Source organism: Rhinoderma darwinii, chromosome 4 (genome assembly GCF_050947455.1).
Source record: "Rhinoderma darwinii isolate aRhiDar2 chromosome 4, aRhiDar2.hap1, whole genome shotgun sequence".
Classification (NCBI taxonomy): Eukaryota; Metazoa; Chordata; class Amphibia; order Anura; family Rhinodermatidae; genus Rhinoderma; species Rhinoderma darwinii.
The window spans coordinates 83,006,657-83,027,181 of NC_134690.1; the positions used below are offsets into that span (position 1 = coordinate 83,006,657).

Below are 20,525 nucleotides of genomic sequence, written 5' to 3' on the forward strand. Positions count from 1 at the left end.
AACATTACACCGCCTGGAGAGAAAATAAAGCGTTACTTCCCATTTGGCTGTTAGAGCCACATTATTATATTTAGAAAAATGCTCATAACTTTGCAAATAATAAATGTTTTTGGAAAAAAAAGACACTGTAGTTATCAGCATCACAGCGCCTATTAGATTAGTTAGGAGATAGGGAATTAATAAACTAGTGACAGATCCTCATAAAATTTGTCTCTTTGCTTATTGAAAACCAATATTAATAATGATCCTTTAATCACCACACTTTCTTCTCAGGTGCTCGGGGAAATTCAGGAGATTGTGAAAACAGGTCTGTGGGTTGGAGACTGCTTCATCTACACCAGTACAGTGAATAGACTCAATTACTATGTAGGTGGAGAGATTGTCACCATTGCACACTTGGACAGGTGAGTGATAATTCATGTCATTGTACATTGTTGTGACAATACTTTACAGAATAGCATTACGGTACTTGTAGGGACCAAGTCATTGCTGTGTGGAGATAAGAAGCCATTATTTATCCTTTGGACATTCACAACAATAAATCTAAGGCTTTGTCCACGTTTATAGCCTATGTCAGAGGAATATATACGGGGGATCTGCCGACGTATACCTCCAACTGAAGACTGCGACATATCCCTCTGTATAGAAAAACTGTGGGAACGTTGCCCATAGCCTCCCATTATAAAAATAAATGTACACTGCGCGGTATACTTTTTTTTCTTATTGTATACAGTTAACATTTTCTATTTTTTTATTGCGCTATACCATTGTACATTGGCCCAACGGTTCAAAAAGGACACTCTTTTGGCCTGTGTCGCGCTAATCAAGCTCTATGGATACGCTTAGCGTGGAGCTTTCCCAGCGTGGGCACTAAGCGTACTTTACAAACATGATGTGGACACGACAGAACATTGATCTTCGTGCTGTTGCAAGTTCTTCAGTAAAACTAATGTGCCTATGATTGTTTATTTCATCATCTTCTTTTAGACTCTACCAGTCTTCTATACATCTTCCAGCTACAACTGGTGTAATAAGTCAAATATCTGAACTGTTTGGCTCCTTGTCTTATGTGTTTGGTCAGGTGGCTACTTTGCTCATCAGTTGGCCTTCCAGATCACTAGATGTGCAGCTCCTGCTGCTGACTTACCTGTGCCCACCGTCTTGTTTTTTTTTTGCCCTCTGTAGAACCATGTACTTGCTGGGATATATACCTAAAGATAATCGGCTGTACCTGGGGGACAAAGAGCTGAACATTGTCAGCTACGCTCTGCTGGTGTCCGTTCTGGAGTATCAGACCGCGGTGATGAGGAGAGATTTCAGCATGGCAGACAAAGTTATTCCAACCATCCCCAAAGAGCAGAGGACGCGAGTTGCCCACTTTCTGGAGAAGCAGGTAAGGACGTTACATTTGTAATGTTGTGACTTGTATGTGATTGTCAGGCTGGAATTCATGGGAAGGAAATGTGACGACGGGTTGAATTTGTTGGTCCTTCGCTCATTATTTTGCAGGGCTTCAAACAACAAGCGTTGGCTGTGTCTACAGATTCGGAGCATCGCTTTGAGCTGGCATTGCAGCTGGGAGAACTCAAAATTGCACATCAGCTGGCCGTAGAAGCCGAGGTAATGTGCTTTCCATTGTCTGATCTGGTAGTATATGTAGTAACTTGATTCTCACCTCTACATCATGTGCCGCCTCCTCACGTCATACTACATTATCCGCCACTTTGTGTCAAGTTCTTAATTTACAGCAAAGTCTTATTAGCGTGACGTTAAAAAGCACTCTGAAAATGAAAAGGAGTAGTCCCATCTATACATTATGACCCACGGTGATCGCTGATTGCTGCAGGATTGGCATCTGAAACTTCTGGCAATCTGCTGCTATTGCTGGAGGAAGCTGAATGTTCCACAGTGAGAGCCACTCTTTGTTAGCAACTATCTGCTCTGGCTAATAGGACCCCCCCCCCCCTTCCTTATAGGGTCTATGGACAGGATTTTCCCTAATGGGACGTCCCCTGTAAGCCACCTTTTTATGGTAGATGTTTCCAATTCTATTTTTAATAACTTTTGCAGTGTAAATAATGCTAATAATAATAATTTTATTTTCTTTATTAATCTTGTAGTCTGAACAGAAGTGGAAGCAATTGGCTGAATTGGCCATCAGCAAATGCCAGTTTAGCCTGGCCCAGGAGTGTCTGCACAATGCTCAGGACTATGGAGGCCTTTTACTATTAGCTACGTCTTCAGGAAATTCCTCCATGGTGAACAAGCTGGCAGAAGGGTCTGAGAGAGACGGGAAGAACAATGTGGCTTTCTTGAGCTACTTTTTATTGGGGAAGTAAGTGTGTCTCTGTCCCCCTACTATAAGATCTTCCCTGAGTGCATGACGTCTTCTGTTGGATAACTTGTCTTCCAATGAACTCGATTTTCAGAATCGTTGCTTTACTTTTCATTTTCAGAATTGACACTTGCCTGGAACTTCTGATTTCCACCGGCCGTCTGCCCGAGGCGGCCTTCTTGGCACGAACTTACCTGCCCAGCCAAGTGTCCAGGTAATTGTACTGACTTGTTTTAATGGGATTTGGATTGAACCGATGGTATAAATATTCTTATTTCATTCCGTCCGGCTGTGTGGTAGCATAAATCGGCTTTAAATAATTATATATCAAAATCAAACATTTGTCCTAAAACTTGTAGCTTGCCAGGATCTCTCTTTACTGTGTGAGGGTCTAGTATACAAATTGTCGCTTGTGATCGGTGATGGTTTTAACTCAAATTTGTGTTACTAGGGTGGTGAAGCTGTGGAAGGAAAGTCTATCCAAAATCAACCAAAAGGCTGCCGATTCCTTGGCTGACCCCACCGAGTATGAGAATTTGTTTCCTGGTTTAAAAGAAGCCTTTGTAGGAGAGCAGTATTTGAAGCAGAAGGACAGCGATCTCCGCCCAGGCAACCAATATCGCCATGTCACTGTAAGTAGCTGTACATTGCTTGTCATTTCTTTAGAGCTGATATCACCGCTAGCTGACTTCTTAAATTGATGCGAACGTAGTAAAAGCGGAAAAATATTTTACATTTGTGCAGCCGAATGAAGATAGAAATGTTTTGGAAGAAGCAAAGGGATTTGAACTGTCTGAAGAAGTCACCACAACGGTGAGTTCTGTAATCACTCCTGTAAATACCCAATAATTCCGCACTGTATCCGGTCAAGCATGTTAAACGTTCATTAAATAATCCCTAGATTTTCTTAAACATTATAAAGAGCAGGACATTAAAAGACCAGTAACTATAAGAGTCTTTCGTCGTTCTTGTATTGCTGTACACCTGAGCAGATTTGTCGTTCAGGTCTGGGAAAGCCGAGTGATGTGAAATCAATGGTGATGGAAACTGTGTCCGTTTGGGTCTGTTCAGGGTCCCGTTCTGACGGTACGTCAGAACCGGACCCCAACGCAGATGTGAACAAAGCATTAAATGTTTTTAGCTGCCTCCTGTGAGTCTCTTAATCTAATCTTCATTTTTCAAGACACTCGAATTTGCCGGGGCCAATGCCATGAAAAGCATAGGGTGTGTGCAAACTGTACTGACTGCAGATGTCTCGATTGGGTGTGAACTGCCGGCGCACTGCTAGATAATGATTCGCAGTAAGGACTAACGCACGCATCCATTGTTTTCTTCAGTGTCCTATCCGGTCATTCTTTTGCGGATCGCATACTGAACATCATTTCTATAGGGTTTTACACACATCCGTTTTTTTTTGCGGATCTGTTATGCTAAATTATAGAACGTGTCTCTATTTGCGGTCTGTCTCACCCCTTCTAGTGTGTGGGTCAGCAAAAAACAAAAACGGAAGCCACTAGGATCCTTTGTTTCCACTTTACGGACCATAAAACATTGTGTGCACGATGCCTAAGTGATATGTTTTTACTTACTGTAGGAAGAAGAAGAAAATGAAAGAGAAGTAACACCTCCGCCACCAGCAGCACCCGCACCTACAGTACCAGAACCAAAATCACCCAGCCCCGTCCCAGAGCCAGAGCCGCTCCCTTCCAAAAGCACAGAAGAGAAGGTAAGTGATAGGAGCTGCTGTTTGTGGCAGCCTGTAGTGTGACGCTGGACTGCACAGCCAGGATTCCCTCATTTTAAGAATATAAACATTGGGCGTTTGGTTGTGATTTTGTTTCTTGTGTTTTTCCCAGGCTTTCCTTGACTTAGAAGATGATCTGGACAACATGGAATTAGATGACATTGATACAACAGACATAAATTTAGATGATGAGCTCTCTGACTAAAGGAAACATCAGAATTTTAATTTAAGTGACCAAACGGCCTTTTCCAGTTGGTTTTTTTTGGCCAAACTGCACTTGGAGCACACGATGATCCTACAGATCCAGACATCGGTGTAGGAGCAGGGCCTTCCTTGTACATTTCCTTCTCATTAGCTCTTCTCTCTACTCCATTTTGTCTAAACGGAAACCTTTGATTTTGGTGCATTAACTGAATAAAGGTTATTGCTGACTTTTGTCTTCTATTCATGATCTCACTTGCCGGGGGGTGTTCACGTCGCAGTCAAGTGTTTTGTATTTTTTAATCCAATTTTGCAAAAATAAAAATGACTAATAGGTAAGTGCTATGTTATTTGATACACCTGGTGAGGTGTTTCTACTGGTAGACAACCGGAACTACACCGTAAATGCCTGTTAGGAATTACTAACAACATTGGTCTCCGGTGTTGAGGGACTGAGAAAAATGGCGTTTGTTCTGGACACCATACTTTTGTCCTAGTTAAGCCTTAAAGGAGTTATGTGGTCTTCAAAAATTGTTCAGGTGGTTTACATGTAGTAATATTCGTCACGGAAATGTCTCGCATGCAGTCACGTGACCGTGCTTGTGTGACGTTCTGTAAACTGAACACATAATTCTCTCTCTCGCTTCTCCTTGTAGAACAGGACATCGTCACATGCCTCCTATCTCTGCTTCCCTCCCTTCCTCCAGAGTCGTGTTTCACATGCTGGGCAGCAGATAGTGCAGAGTCTAGCAGCAGAGCGGTGTCTCAGTATCAGACAGTACGTAATTACAGCACCCCTGCACACCGCTATAGCCGTATAAACATCCCTTGATTACAGGCACGGCCGGCCGCGGACAGTCACCTGTTTGCGGGTTGTGCTCCCATCAAAGTATGGAGGCACGGTCCGTAAAATTAAAAAAATAGGACATGTCCTATTTTTTACGCATGCTTTCTATGGCCCGGACACCCTCCCGTAAATATATGGGAAGGTGTCTGTGGTCCATAGAAATTAATAAATTCGTATTTTGACCCAAAATTACGGTCCATAATTGCAGATAATTACGGTAGTGTGCATGTGACCTTGTGATAGAGGCAATGTCTGTGAAAGGGGAGAGGAATCATGGGAACTGTAGTCCTTTACATGGTAAACCTGCCCACAGCAAAACTACAATTCTACAGAGCTGGCAACATAATGGAAAATAGCTACTGAGTAGGGATGTCACGATATCAGAATTTGGACTTTAATACCGAGTTTTGCAGTGTGCCTGCCATGTTCTGGCTACAGTACCGGCTCTCATTAGTGCTGACCACGCGCGCACTTCTTAGGAGCGGGGCGATGGCTGTATTACACACCCGCAGCCCTGCTCTCATACATTCACGTATTACTATACTAAGCTGTGTGGCCGCACAGCTTAGTATCGAAATACATGAAATAACGGTATCAAACCGTTTGAGGGTGCACGGCCTTGAAACTGTATCAAAGTTTTGATGCATCCCTACTTCTGAGCGGTGATGGCATCAGCTGGTAACCATTGAGTCAAATATATGTACTTTACTGTATTTATAAGCTTGGATACCTCCTTTAACTTGCTGAGGGAGGAGGGTCTTGGCTCCATTGAAAACCTCACTTTTAATGGAACCTGTCAGCAGTTTAGGGCTAAAACTGCTGACAAACCGTTAAAGGGGAGAGCATTTTAAACGTACCTTTTGTCTCGTTAATGCAAGTTGCATGTCCGAGAATATGTTTAACTCCCCGTCTGCTGCGTGCAAGTGCTCCAGCACCGCGCACACCGCTCAATGGCCGCTAGAGCCGTCACTCAGAGCAGATGGTGCCACTTGTGACCCCTGAGAAAAAGGTATGTACAAAATGCCCTCTTTAAATCGAAAAAAACTCTCCATGTGGATTTTAATGTGGTTATCTTTGGATTTTCTGCACAATTTAATGTATGAGAAATGCAACTTCTGCGCAACAAGTACAAGTATGGCTTTCTACAAACTAGAGTTTCCAGTCTGTTCATTCACTAATGAAAAGATGTCTAAGTAATTATTACCCATTTATACACTGGCTGTGAGGCTATGTTCACACGCTGCAGAAATGTTGCATATTTTAAGTGATAAATACAATCAGGAAGGAAGTCATAGACTGTGTTTTAATGAATATTTATGTAGAAATGAGTGACAAGTTTTATTATTATACAGTTCTAGGAAAAGGCTCCAGAGTCCATTAGTGTTGCACAGAGAAGTACTTCCAGTGTCCTCCAGGGGGTGCTGTCAGGATGATGCAGCCACCGATTCTGGGTAGACTTGAAGAGCTAGTTCTAGGTATCCTGGCTTCTGAGCCTCCATTTTTACAAACAGCTGCAAAACAATGTAAAGTTAGAGATGATCCTGACTAGAACGGAGTATGTGATTGAGGTTATACACGAATGCCGTATGACGGCAGCGCTGAGTTTTTATCTGGTGTCTTAAACTACATCAAAACAAGTGTTTTTTGGTGGCATTTTTATTAAGTGTCATTTTGTACCTGCTTTTTCCCTGGCATTCTGAAGTTCTATTGAGAAGCCTATGGGGAATAACGCTTTACCCAGAGCATACTGTGTCAGGCTTATATTTTACCACAGACTTTACAGTAACACCAGGCTGCAGCGGTTTCAGGGGGGGAAAAAAACACGTACAAAAATGCCACTGAAAATGCAAGTAAACTGTGTGTGAACCCAGCCCTAATCACTGAGCCATGGCTAGACTGCAGTCCTATAGTCAGATGGGATGTTTTCTCGTGAGACATTGGGCTTTATGTTAGTGGTAAAATTTGGTCGATATATTCAGTGTTTGTGAAAAATAGCAACATTTAGAGAAAATGTAACCCCTTAATGACCGGGCATGTTTGTACCTTAATGACCAAGCCAGATTTGTCAAATCTGGTATGTCTGACTTTATCAGAGAATAACTCTGTGAAAGTTTTGAATATCCAAGTAATTCTGACATTGTTTTTTCGTCACATGTTGTACTTTATTTTAGTGGTAAAAGTAGACTGATACGATTTGCGGAAATTAATTAAAAAATAGAAAAATGGAAGAAATTTTGTAAAAATTACCATTTTCCCCTATTTTTAACTGCAATATGTCACATATGTACAGACATACTGTACAATTTTTTTAATTAAATATATATTTCTATCTCTTTACTCCATTTTGGCAGCACTTTTGAAAAAATAAAATACATTTTCAGCAATTTAGAGGACTTACAAATTGAATAATAATTTTATAAATTTTGAAGTACATTTTGTTTTCCTGCACCAAGCCAGGTTTTCAGAGGCTCATAGGTGTCAGAATGGTGGAAACCCCCACAAATGACCCCATTTAGAAAACTAGACCCCTTAAGGTATTTACCTAAGGGTATAGTAAGTATTTTGACCCCACAGTTTTTTGCTAAATTTAATACATAGCAGGTGAAAAAAAAAATAAGTTCACTTTTTTTCATAAAAGTATCAGTTTGAAGACCAATTTCTTTGTAAAGCGACCATGAGAATGAAGAAACACACCACAAAATCTATCACCCTCTCTCTCCTGTTTTCAAAAATACCAACATTGTGGCCCTAATGCGCTGCCTGGACACACGGCAGGACCCAAAAGGAAGGGAGCACCCGGAGGCTTTCAGGACTCATATTTTGCTTGAAAATCTTTTAGGGCCCCACTGTACATTTGGAGAGGCTTTGAGCTGCCAGAACGATAGAAACTCCCCATAAACGACCCCATTTAGAAAACTAGACCCCTTAAGGTATTTATTTAGGGGTATAGTAATTATTTTGACCCCACAGTTCTTTGCTAAATTTAATGCATATCAGGTGAAAAAAATAATTTCACTTTTTTCATAAAAGTATTTGTTTGAAGACCGATTTCTTTGTAAAGCGACCATGAAAATGAAGAAACACACCCCAAAATCTATCACCCTCTTTCTCCTGTTTTCAAAAATACCCACATTGTGGCCCTAATGCGTTGTTTGGACACACAGCAGGGCCCCAAAGGAAGGGAACACCCGGAGGCTTTCAGGACTCATATTTTGCTTGAAAATGTTTTAGGCCCCAATGTACATTTGGAGAAGCTTTGAGCTGCCAGAATGATAGAAACTCCCCATAAACGACCCCATTTCGAAAACTAGACCCCTTAGGCCTCATGCACACGACCGTAGCCCGACCGTAGCCGTGTGCACGGCCGTGATTTTCGGGTCGGCCGGCTGCGGACTGTCAGCGGACTGTCAGCCGCAAGCCGCCCGCACATGCACATGGCCGCGGCCATTGTTTTCAATGAGCCCGGACCGCAACTCCGGACCGTAATAAGACATGGCCGTACTTTCTGCGGTCCGGGCTCCCGGGCCGTGCACGGACCGCAAAAACTATGGTCGTGTGCACGGCCCCATAGAAAAGAATGGGGCCGCAATTCTCCCGTGGATTTTCGGGGGAATTGCGGACGCAAAAACACGGTCGTGTGCATGAGGCCTTAAGGTATTTATCTAGGGGTATAGGTAGCATTTTGACCACACAGGTTTTTCGCTAAATATATTGAAATTAGTCTGTAAGAATTAAAATGTACTTTTTTTCTGAAACAACATAGAAATTTTTATTATTTACAAGGAATAACGAAGAAAATGCACCCCAACATTTGTAAAGCAATGTCTCCCGATTACGACAATACCCCATATGTGGTAATAAACTGCTGTTTGGACCCACAGCAGGGCTCAGAAGGGAAGGAGCGCCATTTGGATTTATGATTTTGCTGGAATGGTTTTCGGTGCCATGTTGCATTTGCAATGCACTGGAGGGACCAAAACAGTGGAAACCCCCCCAAAAGTGACCTCATTTTGGAAAAACCTTCAAGGAATTTTTCTAGGGGTATAGTGAGCATTTAGACCCCACGGGTCTTTTGCAGAGTTTACTGGAATTAGGGCGCGAAAATTAATATCAACATTTTTTCCACTAAAATGTTGCATTTTCTCATTTTCACAAGGGATAAAAGGAGGAAAAAAACAACCATTTTTTTATAAAGCAATTTCTCCCGAGTACGGAAATAGCCAACATGTTGTCATACGTTTTTTCATTAGAAATGAATTAACCCTTTCAGGACTGATCCATTTTTTGCTTTCATATTTTAGATTTTCACTCCCCGCTTTCCAAGAGCCATAACTTTTTTATTTTTCCATCAATAGAGTGGTGTGAAGGCTTATTTGTTGCAGGACAATCTGTAGTTTTCATTGGTACCATTTTGAGGTACATGCGATTTTTTTTTTGATCACTTTTTATTCAATTTTTTTGCAATCCTGAGAGCCATAATTTTTTTAGTCAAAAAAGCTGTGTAAGGGCTTGTTTTTTGCGGGACGGATAGAAGTTTTTATTGCTACTATTTTCGGGTACATGCGACTTTTTGATCACTTTTTATTCTTTATTTAGGGAGCGGTGGTGACCCAAAAAATTGCGATTCTGTCGTAGTTTTTTATTTTTTTTTGGGGTGTTCATCGTGCGGGAAAAATAACATTATAGTTTTATAGTTGGGTTCGTTACGAACGCGGTGATACAAAATATGTGTACTTTTTTAACATGTTCATTTTTTTTCTATAATAAAAGTCTTATTATAGGAAAAAAAGCATTTAGTGTTTATAGAACTTATAACTTTTATTTTTACACTTTTTTTAAAACATTTTTATTACTTTTTTAACTTGTCCCACTAGGGGACACTTAGTCTTGCAGCTTTGATCGCTGCTGGAATACATTACACACGTAGTGTAATGTACTCTAACTGTCATTGTGACGTGACTGTCACACTGACAGGAAGCAGAGGAGGAACGGCCGGAGGCTGTTCCTCCGAGGCTTCCGTGCATGGCAACCCGGTGGTCATTATCTGACCTCCGATTGCCGTGACAAGCATCGGTAGCCCCCACGATCACTTCGTGGGGGCTGCTGATGTGCTTCAAACCACTTAAATGCGGCGACGGCAATCCGTCGCCGCACTTAAGGGTTTAACTGCCGAAATCAGCGGCGATGGTCCACTGTCCGGCAAGACTGATGTCTCAGCTGTCGGGGACAACTGTCAGCGCGGGTCTGTCACTCTGTGTTTACACAGAGTGACAGTTTGAAATGCGGACGAAAATGAACGTCCTGGTGCGGGAACTAGCAGCCGACCATGACGTTCATTTTCGTCCTTGGTCGTTAAGGGGTTAATAAACTGCATTTTTTTTAATTTAAATACATCTGCTTGTAAGACAGACGGTTATACCATCCAAAATAGTTACTAGTTCACATTTCCCATATGTCTACTTTATGTTGGCATCATTTTTTGAACATTCTTTTATTTTTCTAGGACGTTACAAGGCTTAGAACATAAACAGCAATTTCTCATATTTTGAATACAATTTCAAAAGCCATTTTTTTTTTAAAGTACCCAACCCCCTTAAAACACCCCATTTTAGAAACTAGACCCCTCAAAGTATTCAAAACAGCATTTGGAAAGTTTATTAACCCTTTAGGTGTTTCACGGGAATTTAAAGCAAAGTGGAGGTGAAATTTACAAATTTCTTTTTTTTGTCAGAAAATCCTTTTTATTAAAAAAATTTCTGTAAAACAGAAGGTTTTACCAGAGAAACGCAACCCAATACTTAGGCTCTATGCACACAAATGTGCTTTCGTGGCCGCAATTCCCCAAAAAATCCACGGGTGAATTGAGACCCCATTCATTTCTATAGGCCCATGCACGGTCCGTGCGTTGCCGCAGAGACTGGACCGCAAAAAGATCGGACGTGTCTTAGGCTATGTTCACACAGAGTATTTTGCAGGAGGAATATCTGCCTCAAAATTCAGTTTGGAAGTTTGAGGCAGATTTTCCTCTCCCTGCACACCGATTTTCGCTGAGTTTTTCGCAGCCTTTTTCGCCCGCGGCCATTGAGCGCCGCGGGCATAAAACACCGCAAAATATGCTTTCTCTGCCTCCGATTTAAATCAATGGCCGGTCAGAGGCGGAAACGCCCAAAGATCGGGCATGTCACTACTTTTTCCCACGAGGCAGTTTTACTGCTCGCGGGAAAAAGACGCCGACGCCTCCCATTGAAATCAATGGGAGGCATTTTCGGGCCGTTTCTGCCGAGTTTTGCAACGCGGTTTCCGCATCAAAATACTCTGTGTGAACATAGCCTTATTACGGCCGTATCTTGCGGTCGAGGCTCATCTAAATGAATGCATGCGGTTATGTGCACGGCCCGTGATTTGCGGGCGGCTCGTGGGTGACAATCTGCGGCCGTCCGACCCAAAAATCACGGCCGTGCACATGGCTACGGTCGTGTGCATGAGGCCTTAATGCCCATATTCTGCAGTTTTGAGAAATATCCCACATGTGGCCCTAGCGTGCTAATGGACTGAAGCCCCGGCCTCCGAAGCAAAGGAGGATTTTGAGGCCTCTTTTTTTTTTTTTTTTTTTTAGGCACCATGTCCGGTTCGAAGAGGTCTTGTGGTCCCAAAACTGTGGAAACCCCCCCCAAAAGTGACCCTATTTGGCAAACTACACCCCTCAAGGAACTTATTGATGGGTATAGTGGGCATTTAGACCCCACAGGTTTTTTGCTGCATTTTGTGGAATTAGGCTGTGCAATTGAAAATCAAATTTTTCAGATAAAAGGTACACATTTTTAATTTTGACAAGGAATAAAGGAGAAAAAGCACCCCAACATTTGTAAAGCAATTTCTCCCGATTACGGCAATACCCCATATGTGGTCATAAACTGCTGGTTGGACAAACGGCAGAGCTCAGAAGGGAAGGAGCGCTATTTGGCATGTAGATTTTGCTGGATTGGTTTCTGGACGCCATGTCGCATTTGCAGAGCTTCTGAGGTACCAGTACAGGGGAAACCCCTTCAAAGTGACCCCATTTTGGAAACTAAACACCTTGAAGAATTCATTGTAGTTTTCTTGTGGTGCATGCGACTTCTTGATGAGCATTTATTCTATTTTTGAGTGGCGTGGTGACTAAAACAGCAATTCTACTATTGTTTTGTATTTTTTTTACAGCGCTCACCGTGCGCTATAAATGACATATGCACTTTATTCTGCGGGGCGATACCAGATGTTTATAGTTTTTTTTTTGTGTCTTACTGTGTTTTCACAAAAATACTTTTTATATTATGTTCTAAGTCATAACTTTTATATTTTTCCATCAAGAAAGCGGTGCGAGAACTTGTTTTTTTGCGTAACCAACTGTCGTTTCGATCAGCACCATGTTTAGGTACATGCGACTTTCTGATCTCTTTTTATTCCATTTTTTGGGAGGTGAAGTGACCAAAAAATTTTGATTCTGGTATGGTTTATTAGGATTTTCTATTATGGCATTCACCGCGTGGGATAAATAACAAAAAAGTTTTGTAGCTCAGGCTGTAACGGACGCGGCGATGCCAATTTTGTATACTTTATTTTAATAATAAATGACTGATAAGGGAAAAGGGGGATTTTTACTTTTATCTTTTTTTTATACAACTTTTTTTTTACTTTTTACTTTGTCCCACTAGGGGACTTGAGGGCAGGAGGCCCTGATCACAATTCTAATACACTGCACTACATGCGTAGTGCAGTGTATTAGAGCGGTCAGCTACTCACTGACAGCAAGCATAGTGAGTCTTGACTTTGTCAGGACCCACTAGGCTTCCGTACATGGCATAGTCGGAGGTCATTGTTAGGCCTCCAGTTGCCATAGAAACCATCGCCGACCATTATCATGTAGCAGGCCGTCGATGGTGGCTTAGCCCCTAAGAAGGAAAAGTGTGAAAGGAGAACCTCCTATCTTTATATATTTCTTTATTTTAATTTTATTTAAAAAATGATGATGATCGTTCTTGCTCTGGAGTGCACCACCTTATTAAATCGTAAAAACTGTGGGTGTGGGGGGGGGGGAGGAGGAAAAGTGGATAAAGAAAGATCAAAGTCGCTTTCAATTATTTTAATTGATACCGATTGCTATAGGAAAAGGAAGTTGTTGTGCAATGTCCCTTCTTTTATTTAATGCACAAACAAACCCTTATGTTTATTTGAATATTGTTTCATTTATTACAATTATTTTTATGTTTCAAATCCCATTGATTGAGAAAGTCATTATGTGGCTATTCATTATCAGTGGGAAAAAGTACGGAGTACTCCAAAAAACACTTCTTGTTATGATTAGAACTTAGTTCGTAGGTTCACATAACCATAGGATTGTAGCTGCAGTCTGTGTTAGACAAGCAGCTGTGACGTGCTGCACCAGGAGGAGGTAAGTGTCCTAGTCCGTGGTTATGTGTGTCAGAGATGGTGTGTTGTCTCAGATTTCGCCACTGCAGGACCTGTTAGCCTAGTAGCGAGACCGAGATCACAGCTCTGACTGCACCAGGAGAAGGTAACTCTCCCAGTCCGTAATAGTGTGTCAGGACTCCATGTATTATCCCAGGTGTCTCTGCTCCAGGACTTGTCAGCCGAGCAGTACCCCTTTTCCTAATCTCACACAAACTCTTTAAAGTTATGATTACTAAAACTAGCTGTATGACACATTAGGTAAGCAAGTAATATGTAATACCTTAATAAGTTCTCTGCCGTCGGCTCCTTGGGACTCTTTGGCGCACGCTGTGTCTGGATGCACCACGTGATATAGTCGCACCACACTTTCTGCATCATCTAATCTAGAACAAGACGACAAAGGGACTTCACCACGCTATAAAGTGACATAAGATAACAGACGTGTGATGACAGGTGAACTACGATTGGCTTTACTGTACATTCTGTATAAGAGATGTATTTGGCGAAATTAAATTTAGATGTATTTAGCGTTCCCTGTGCAGTAAAAAAGACCTTTTCATTTTACTCTGCAGGTCTATACGATTATGGCGTTACCAAATTTATAGTTATTTTCAAAATTTACTACTTTTACAAAGAAAAAAAACTATTTGTTAAGAAACAAATTGCTGTGTGCCGCCATATTCTGATAAACAAGCGGCACCCGCCGCGCATGGCACGGACTGGGCTCCTGAGCCATCTTGGGGTAGCACACATCCGACGTAACTGCATTGGATCCGGTGCCTTGTATAGTCACTTGTCTACCACAGTGCAGAAGGTGGACTGCAAAAGGTTTGTATTGCAAAAGGTGAAATCCGCAAAGAAAATCTGTGACAATTCTGCTACTTTATGGGCATGCTTTGAATTTTCGAAAATTCACAGCATGCCCTAGAATCCACGCAGTTTTGAAAGCCCCATCGACATGTATTGTACTATAAATTGTTACAAATTTTCGGTACAAAGACAAATGCACCACATCTGTACATGACCTTAGTGGCTATTCCTTGCGATATATTAGATATAGGCTGTGATCATACACCGCTTTGAAGTACCCACGTACAGGGCAGATTTGATGTGGACTTTTCTGCAGCAAAATCTGCATTTGTTACGTGGGAATTTTGGTGCGGACTCGCAGCCTATTTTACCTTCTACATTGAAACGGGTTAAATCCGCTGTGAACATCAACAGAAGGAGCATGCTCTCCTTTCCGAATGAGAAATGTTCCGCAACATGTGGATGAGATTTATTCTCATGATTAAATCTTATCCACACGCAGTATTTCCCTCCCGTGTGAAATTGGAGTAAGACAGGTGCATCTATATTTCACCCAAAGAGCTCTAGTAGGGGGCGCTGTAATCGCCCTCTGTCTACAGACATCTGGTTCAGGTCATGAAAGCGGTTTCGTCCATTCTAATAAATTGGACAGTTTGGGGGTGCAGCAATAGGAAACCCCGGACTGACCGCAGTTCTCTGATCAGCATTACCAGTTCAGGGGAACCGCTGGTTCAACTCTCTACTGGACTGATGTAGATGTCACTTTTTGGAGTACACCCGTCTCATCATTGGTATTTAAGATAAATAATGTACACACTTACAAGTTTCTCTGAAGCATATCTACAAGCAGCCCATCAATTTTCTTTTGAGAACACAGGTGCCACACCATACCGCCAAAGTGTCGTGTGGATCGCAATAAGTCGTACTTTCCTTGTCGGTCAATGTCCTCGAAAGTTTGGTTTCTGATCTGTATTAAAAAGAAGATGGAAGATGGTGCAGACATAACAGTCCCTAAAGGCTATAGCCCGGAGGACCTACCCCGATGTAGTCTGCAGAGTCCGGTTCAAACTGGACAAGGCAGCGGTTCAGAAACTCCTCATGTCGGTCCTGCTGAAACAAAAGCTGAAGAGACAAATGTGAAATTATCGGCCAATTGTAACACCGGGCAGAGATCATTGAGGTCACGTCCCGACATCTTTACCTGCATGTTTTCCTTTCTAAAGACCAGTGGTGGGACCAGTCTGCGACCTTGACGGGGGAAATATACCTGGATCATTCGGTCCCTCTCCTCCCATGTGGCTTTCCTCAGGACACCATTTGGCTCCCTTACTACAATAAACCTTTCCTGAGAACAGAAAATAGGACATTCAGTGCCCTCCAAATATCCAAATACTAGTGGCCGAGATGGTGTTCACAGCTGAGGCTGAAGAATATACTCACGCGGTGCGGGGTGCTGTAGGTTATATCTGTGAACACAAATTTAGCGGTATCTGTGCCATCAAGGATCTGGTCCACAGCCAGCGTTTCATCTATTGGCTCACGCTCACTGGGCATAGGTGGCATCTCCAGGTACTGCTGAGCAACCGCAACTGCTTTCTGGAGGGACTGCAGAGGAACATTATCACATTACATGGAAAACTTAGGTATATGCCAGTACAATATAGTTTAAAAAGTTAAATAAAATTAAAAAATCTGTATAAAATAAAGTTGAACACAGGCACATGGAGATGGCATATCCGCCATGTGTGAACATACGCTAACTTTTATTTACATAAAGCCAGAAACCCCCTTTAAACTTGTGAGCATTACATCCACCCACTATAGAGCCCGCTGCCCTCGAGGGCTATACACTTTTTCTTCCTACATCTAAATGTGTGCAGGTCGTCAGTAAATCTGCATTATGTGCACGCGGCTGGAGAGTCTGCGGATAGACAGGGATCATGTCACACCAAGTGGAAGTAAGCGCGGCAGTGGCACCCGTTCCATGGTGGACCCTCTATAGGGCTGCGACGCCCCCGTTACCTCTTCATACTGCTGCTGTGTCATTAGCTTGTAGGTTGGAGGCTTGGATTCCTGTTTGACGGGCTGGAATACTTTCTCCAGGTTCAGACCCGTCACCTTCTTCAGCACACTCTGCACATCTGGATCGGTGAAGCCGGCAGGTTCGGAGGAAGAGCTGGGACCTAGAACACAAGTGAAACAAATAGAAATGAATACATCTAACCAGATCATTTGTCGAATCCCAAGTTAATTGAATCTCCAGTTAAGGTCACATCATTGTACCAATTCCTGAAGCTCATCACAATGGCCCTGCAAAAACACACCCCAGTGGCAACATCCAGACGCCGCGCGGAGCCTGTACTGCAACCAGAGGGTCTCCGTACTACTCGCGTATCAAGCCGACACGAAAAACTCGGTATATTTTGGACAGTATGGCCCCATAAACCTCTTTGGTGCAGTATAAGGGTTGGTATGTTCACACAGAGTTTATTTACAAGTTTTTTTGATGCGGAAACCGCCAAAAAACAGCCAAAATGCCTCCTATTGATTTCAATGGGAGGCTGAGGCATTTTTTTTCCCGCGAGTGTAAAAACCGTCTCGCGGGAAAAAGAAGCGACATGCCCTATCTTCGAGCGTTTTCGTCTCGGACCTCCCATTAACATCAATGGGAGGCAGAGAAAGTGAATTTCGCAGCATTTTTGCCCATCGGCGCTCAATAGCCGCGGGCGAAAAAAACGCATCAAAAAACGTAGTGCAGGCAGAACAAACTGCCTCAATTTACCAAATGGAATTTTGAGGCAGATTTCCTGCCTGCAAAAAAACTCTGTGTGAACCTACCCTAAGGGTAGGTTCTCACGCAAAATCAAAAACGGCTGAAAATAACAGAGCGGTTTTGAAGGGAAAACGGCCTCTGATATTAAGCCATTTTTGTAGCTGAAAACGTTTTATGAGGCGTTTTTGGAGCGTTTTTTTATTGACACTATGAAAAATAGCTGAAGAAATTATATGCTTTTTTTTTTTTTTTACACGCCGATTTTTAAAACGGCGGCACAAAAAAAAAAAGCCCTGTCTGAACTAAACGCCGTTTTCCCCACGGTTTACAACGGGCAGATGCTTGTAGGCGTTCACCTACCATTTTTCAGGCGTATTTCGAGGCGAAAAAGCCCTGAAATACAACTGAAAACTCTGCGTGTGAACATACCCTTACGGTTTCGTACAACTCGGAGGGTTATCCGGTCGTCCAATGTGACATCACTTCCTGCAATCACGGACCTAGTGACATGACCGCCGTGTATCGACTCTAACGTGGTCTGTGTGACCACTAATGCATTAAACTAAAATATTGTAATATATTAACCATTAAAATGCTTCTTCAATTATCCACGCTCTGGCGTAACTAGGACGCAGTGACATCACAGCTACGTAGATGACATAGGTAAGTCTATTATAAAGCGCTTCTATACGGATCAGGTTTATGGTGGGATCTCAGACAACCCCTTATAGATCTAACCTAATGGGCAGAAGAATAAAACTGCAAATGACAAAATCTGCGTGGCGTGACTCTATAATGAAACGTTTTATAACACATTTGGATAAATCATCATGAAATGTTAAATACTTTTGTGTCAAAAAAGACAAAAGTATAATAGGTATGATACCTTTATTGGCTAACCATAAAAGTTCTATATGCAAGCTTTCAGAGCACAGAGGCCCCTTCTTCAGGCAGTTTACAAATGAATGACTTAGAAAAAAGCACAACATTTAGATGTTACACAAAGACAATTAGTACATGAGGTGATACATCATTAAGATAAGCCGGGGCAATAAAACTGAGGTTATAGGGGTGATGACTTAGGAGTTAAGGCATCTGGAGTCACCACTTTACCCATCATCATGGCACATCTCCCAGCCTGGCACAGTACAAGGAGTATTATCCACAGCTACACCCATCACCTCACCTCCAGCACACAAGCTACGGTGACCGGTTACCCTCTGCGGGCGAATCCTCCGTACAAGCCATGCAATGCGGGCAGCCATGTCTACACTGACACATCCGCCTGCAGCTCTCTGCCGCAAGGAGCTTCGGGAGCTGTAGTCCACCGTAGAAAGGATGCCTCCGCGCATGCGCAGTTGAACACTAGGTTCGCTGATAGTGGGTGTGTAGGAATGAGGTTCTGAGTAGCGCCCTTGTAGTTTGTATTTCCAAAATAAATTTTCTGTTACTCTTGGAAATCCATCGATGTATATGGTTTCATGTGGCGGCCATCATTGCTTGACCTATTTCAATCATGCTTGCCTAGTTTTAAGAACCGACTACAGGGAGTAAGTAGATGTCAGATTGTTTTTTTTTAAGGCGTAAGCCCCGCCCTCAAATAATTAGCCACGCCTCATAGTATCGGTCAACGCTATAAGGCTTCATTCAGACTATGCCCTTCATAGTAGTGAGAGCTAGTAAATATCTTAGTGACTCGTCCTCTTCTGTCAGGTTACTACTATTACTACGGTACTACCTTAAAAGTTTTGCCAAGAGTACATAATGGGGAAGATTTACTATTAAAAGCTAAGAAGCTACTTCCTGTCAGCCATATTATCTGTCAAAGGCATGCTACTTTTAATAAATATGGCGCAAATCACCATCACAAGCCTCTGCACTAGCCTGGAGCTAGCGTAGATTTCCACTATAATTTACACCAGTTTTCCAGGATAAATTATAATACATTTGGACTACTTTGGCCTCCTCAGAAGCCACACCCCTTTCCGCAAAAGAGCAAGAGTGGTGTAAAAAGGCCAAAAGTTACAAGTTGCACCGCAAATTACGACTTTTGGGCCTTTATGCGACTTTTCTACACCAGAAAAATTACGTGGAAAGGTTGATAAATTATCCCCAAAGTATATTAGAAATTCGTTATCTAATGATTAAATGAATTTTCTCTATTGGGCAATCCCTTTTTGTCAATGGAGTTCACTACCAATAAGCTGGTGGGGCCCCCAGTGATCAGTGGCAATCCATGGGGGGACCCGGCAGCAAATGTTACATTTTCAAGCATCACACTGTGCCCTTAGAAATCATTGGGTTATTTGTGGAATGCATGGGTCCCCACACCGCTCCTGGACTGGTTAATAAATGAGTGTCCTGAATGGGGGACAGTGATAACTTAGGATTTATTTCTTTTGAAGCATTATAGGGCCCACATTGAGGTCACTGGTCAGTCCATACAAGCTCTGGGACGCCTACAGCTTTTCCTGGCAATGATCAGCGGGGAATTTTATCTGCTGGACCTGTTAGAGAAGGAGTTGTCCATACCGGACAATCCCCATAGGATTAGCTGTGGTACGTTTCGGCCATTGCAGTTGTTTACCACAGCGGTTTATGACATAACGTGGCACAGAGCCATATGTCCTCCTAGGGCAGGGGTCTCAAACTCGGCCGGGTAAGTGGGCCGCATATAGAAAAAATGGGAAGTTGACAGGCCGCATTACTTTCAAATTTGATGCAATACAAAATTATTGTTAATCAATTCGTTATTTGAACTGCTATAACACTATATTACTAGAATAATAATACTACATTACTATAATAATAGCGCTAGGTTTAAAATTTGAGATATTTCTCCACGTGCTATTTCAACAATCCAGCTTTCCAGCTTAAAGAGGCTCTGTCACCAGATTTTGCAACCCCTATCTGCTATTGCAGCAGATCGGCGCTGCAATGTAGATTACAGTAATGAGCATTTTTGGCCAAGTTATGGCCATTTTTGTATTTATGCAAATGAGGCTTGCAAAAGTCCAAGTGGGCGTGTTGAAAAGTAAAAGTACAACTGGGCGTGTATTATGTGTGTACATCGGGGCGTGTTTACTACTTTTACTAGCTGGGCGTTCTGATGAGAATTATCATCCACTTCTCTTCAGAACGCCCAGCTTCTGGCAGTGCAGACACAGCCGTGTTCTCGAGAGATCACGCTGTGACGTCACTCACAGGTCCTGCATCGTGTCAGACGAGCGGGGACACATCGGCACCAGAGGCTACAGTTGATTCTGCAGCAGCATCAGCGTTTGCAGGTAAGTAGCTACATAGATTTACCTGCAAACGCCGATGCTGCTACAGAATTATCTGTAGCCTCTGGTGTCGATGTGTC

The 20,525-nt window shown here is 42.5% G+C and overlaps 2 protein-coding genes across 2 annotated transcripts in view; one reads left to right on the top strand and one right to left on the bottom strand.

Moving 5' to 3' along the window:
* The window catches only part of COPB2 (coat protein complex I subunit beta 2), a 28,725-nt gene extending 24,215 nt beyond the window's left edge, over positions 1-4,510 (top strand). The window contains exons 14-22 of the mRNA XM_075861284.1: positions 274-404; positions 1,186-1,393; positions 1,510-1,620; positions 2,121-2,335; positions 2,457-2,549; positions 2,787-2,967; positions 3,080-3,148; positions 3,930-4,061; positions 4,192-4,510. Of these exons, the coding sequence (XP_075717399.1) occupies positions 274-404; positions 1,186-1,393; positions 1,510-1,620; positions 2,121-2,335; positions 2,457-2,549; positions 2,787-2,967; positions 3,080-3,148; positions 3,930-4,061; positions 4,192-4,284 (1,233 nt within the window). The 3' untranslated portion in view covers positions 4,285-4,510. The remainder of the gene's footprint in view (positions 1-273; positions 405-1,185; positions 1,394-1,509; positions 1,621-2,120; positions 2,336-2,456; positions 2,550-2,786; positions 2,968-3,079; positions 3,149-3,929; positions 4,062-4,191) is intronic.
* A 1,901-nt stretch (positions 4,511-6,411) lies between these two features.
* Positions 6,412-18,666, bottom strand: MRPS22 (mitochondrial ribosomal protein S22). Its single transcript, XM_075863935.1, has 8 exons — positions 18,348-18,666; positions 16,411-16,571; positions 15,829-15,993; positions 15,590-15,733; positions 15,427-15,510; positions 15,210-15,355; positions 13,859-13,961; positions 6,412-6,638 (listed from the first exon to the last, which is right to left on the bottom strand). The coding sequence occupies exons 1-8, from the start codon at positions 18,511-18,513 to the stop codon at positions 6,552-6,554; spliced, it is 1,056 nt and encodes a 351-aa protein (XP_075720050.1). The 5' UTR covers positions 18,514-18,666; the 3' UTR covers positions 6,412-6,551.
* Positions 18,667-20,525: the final 1,859 nt, after the last annotated feature.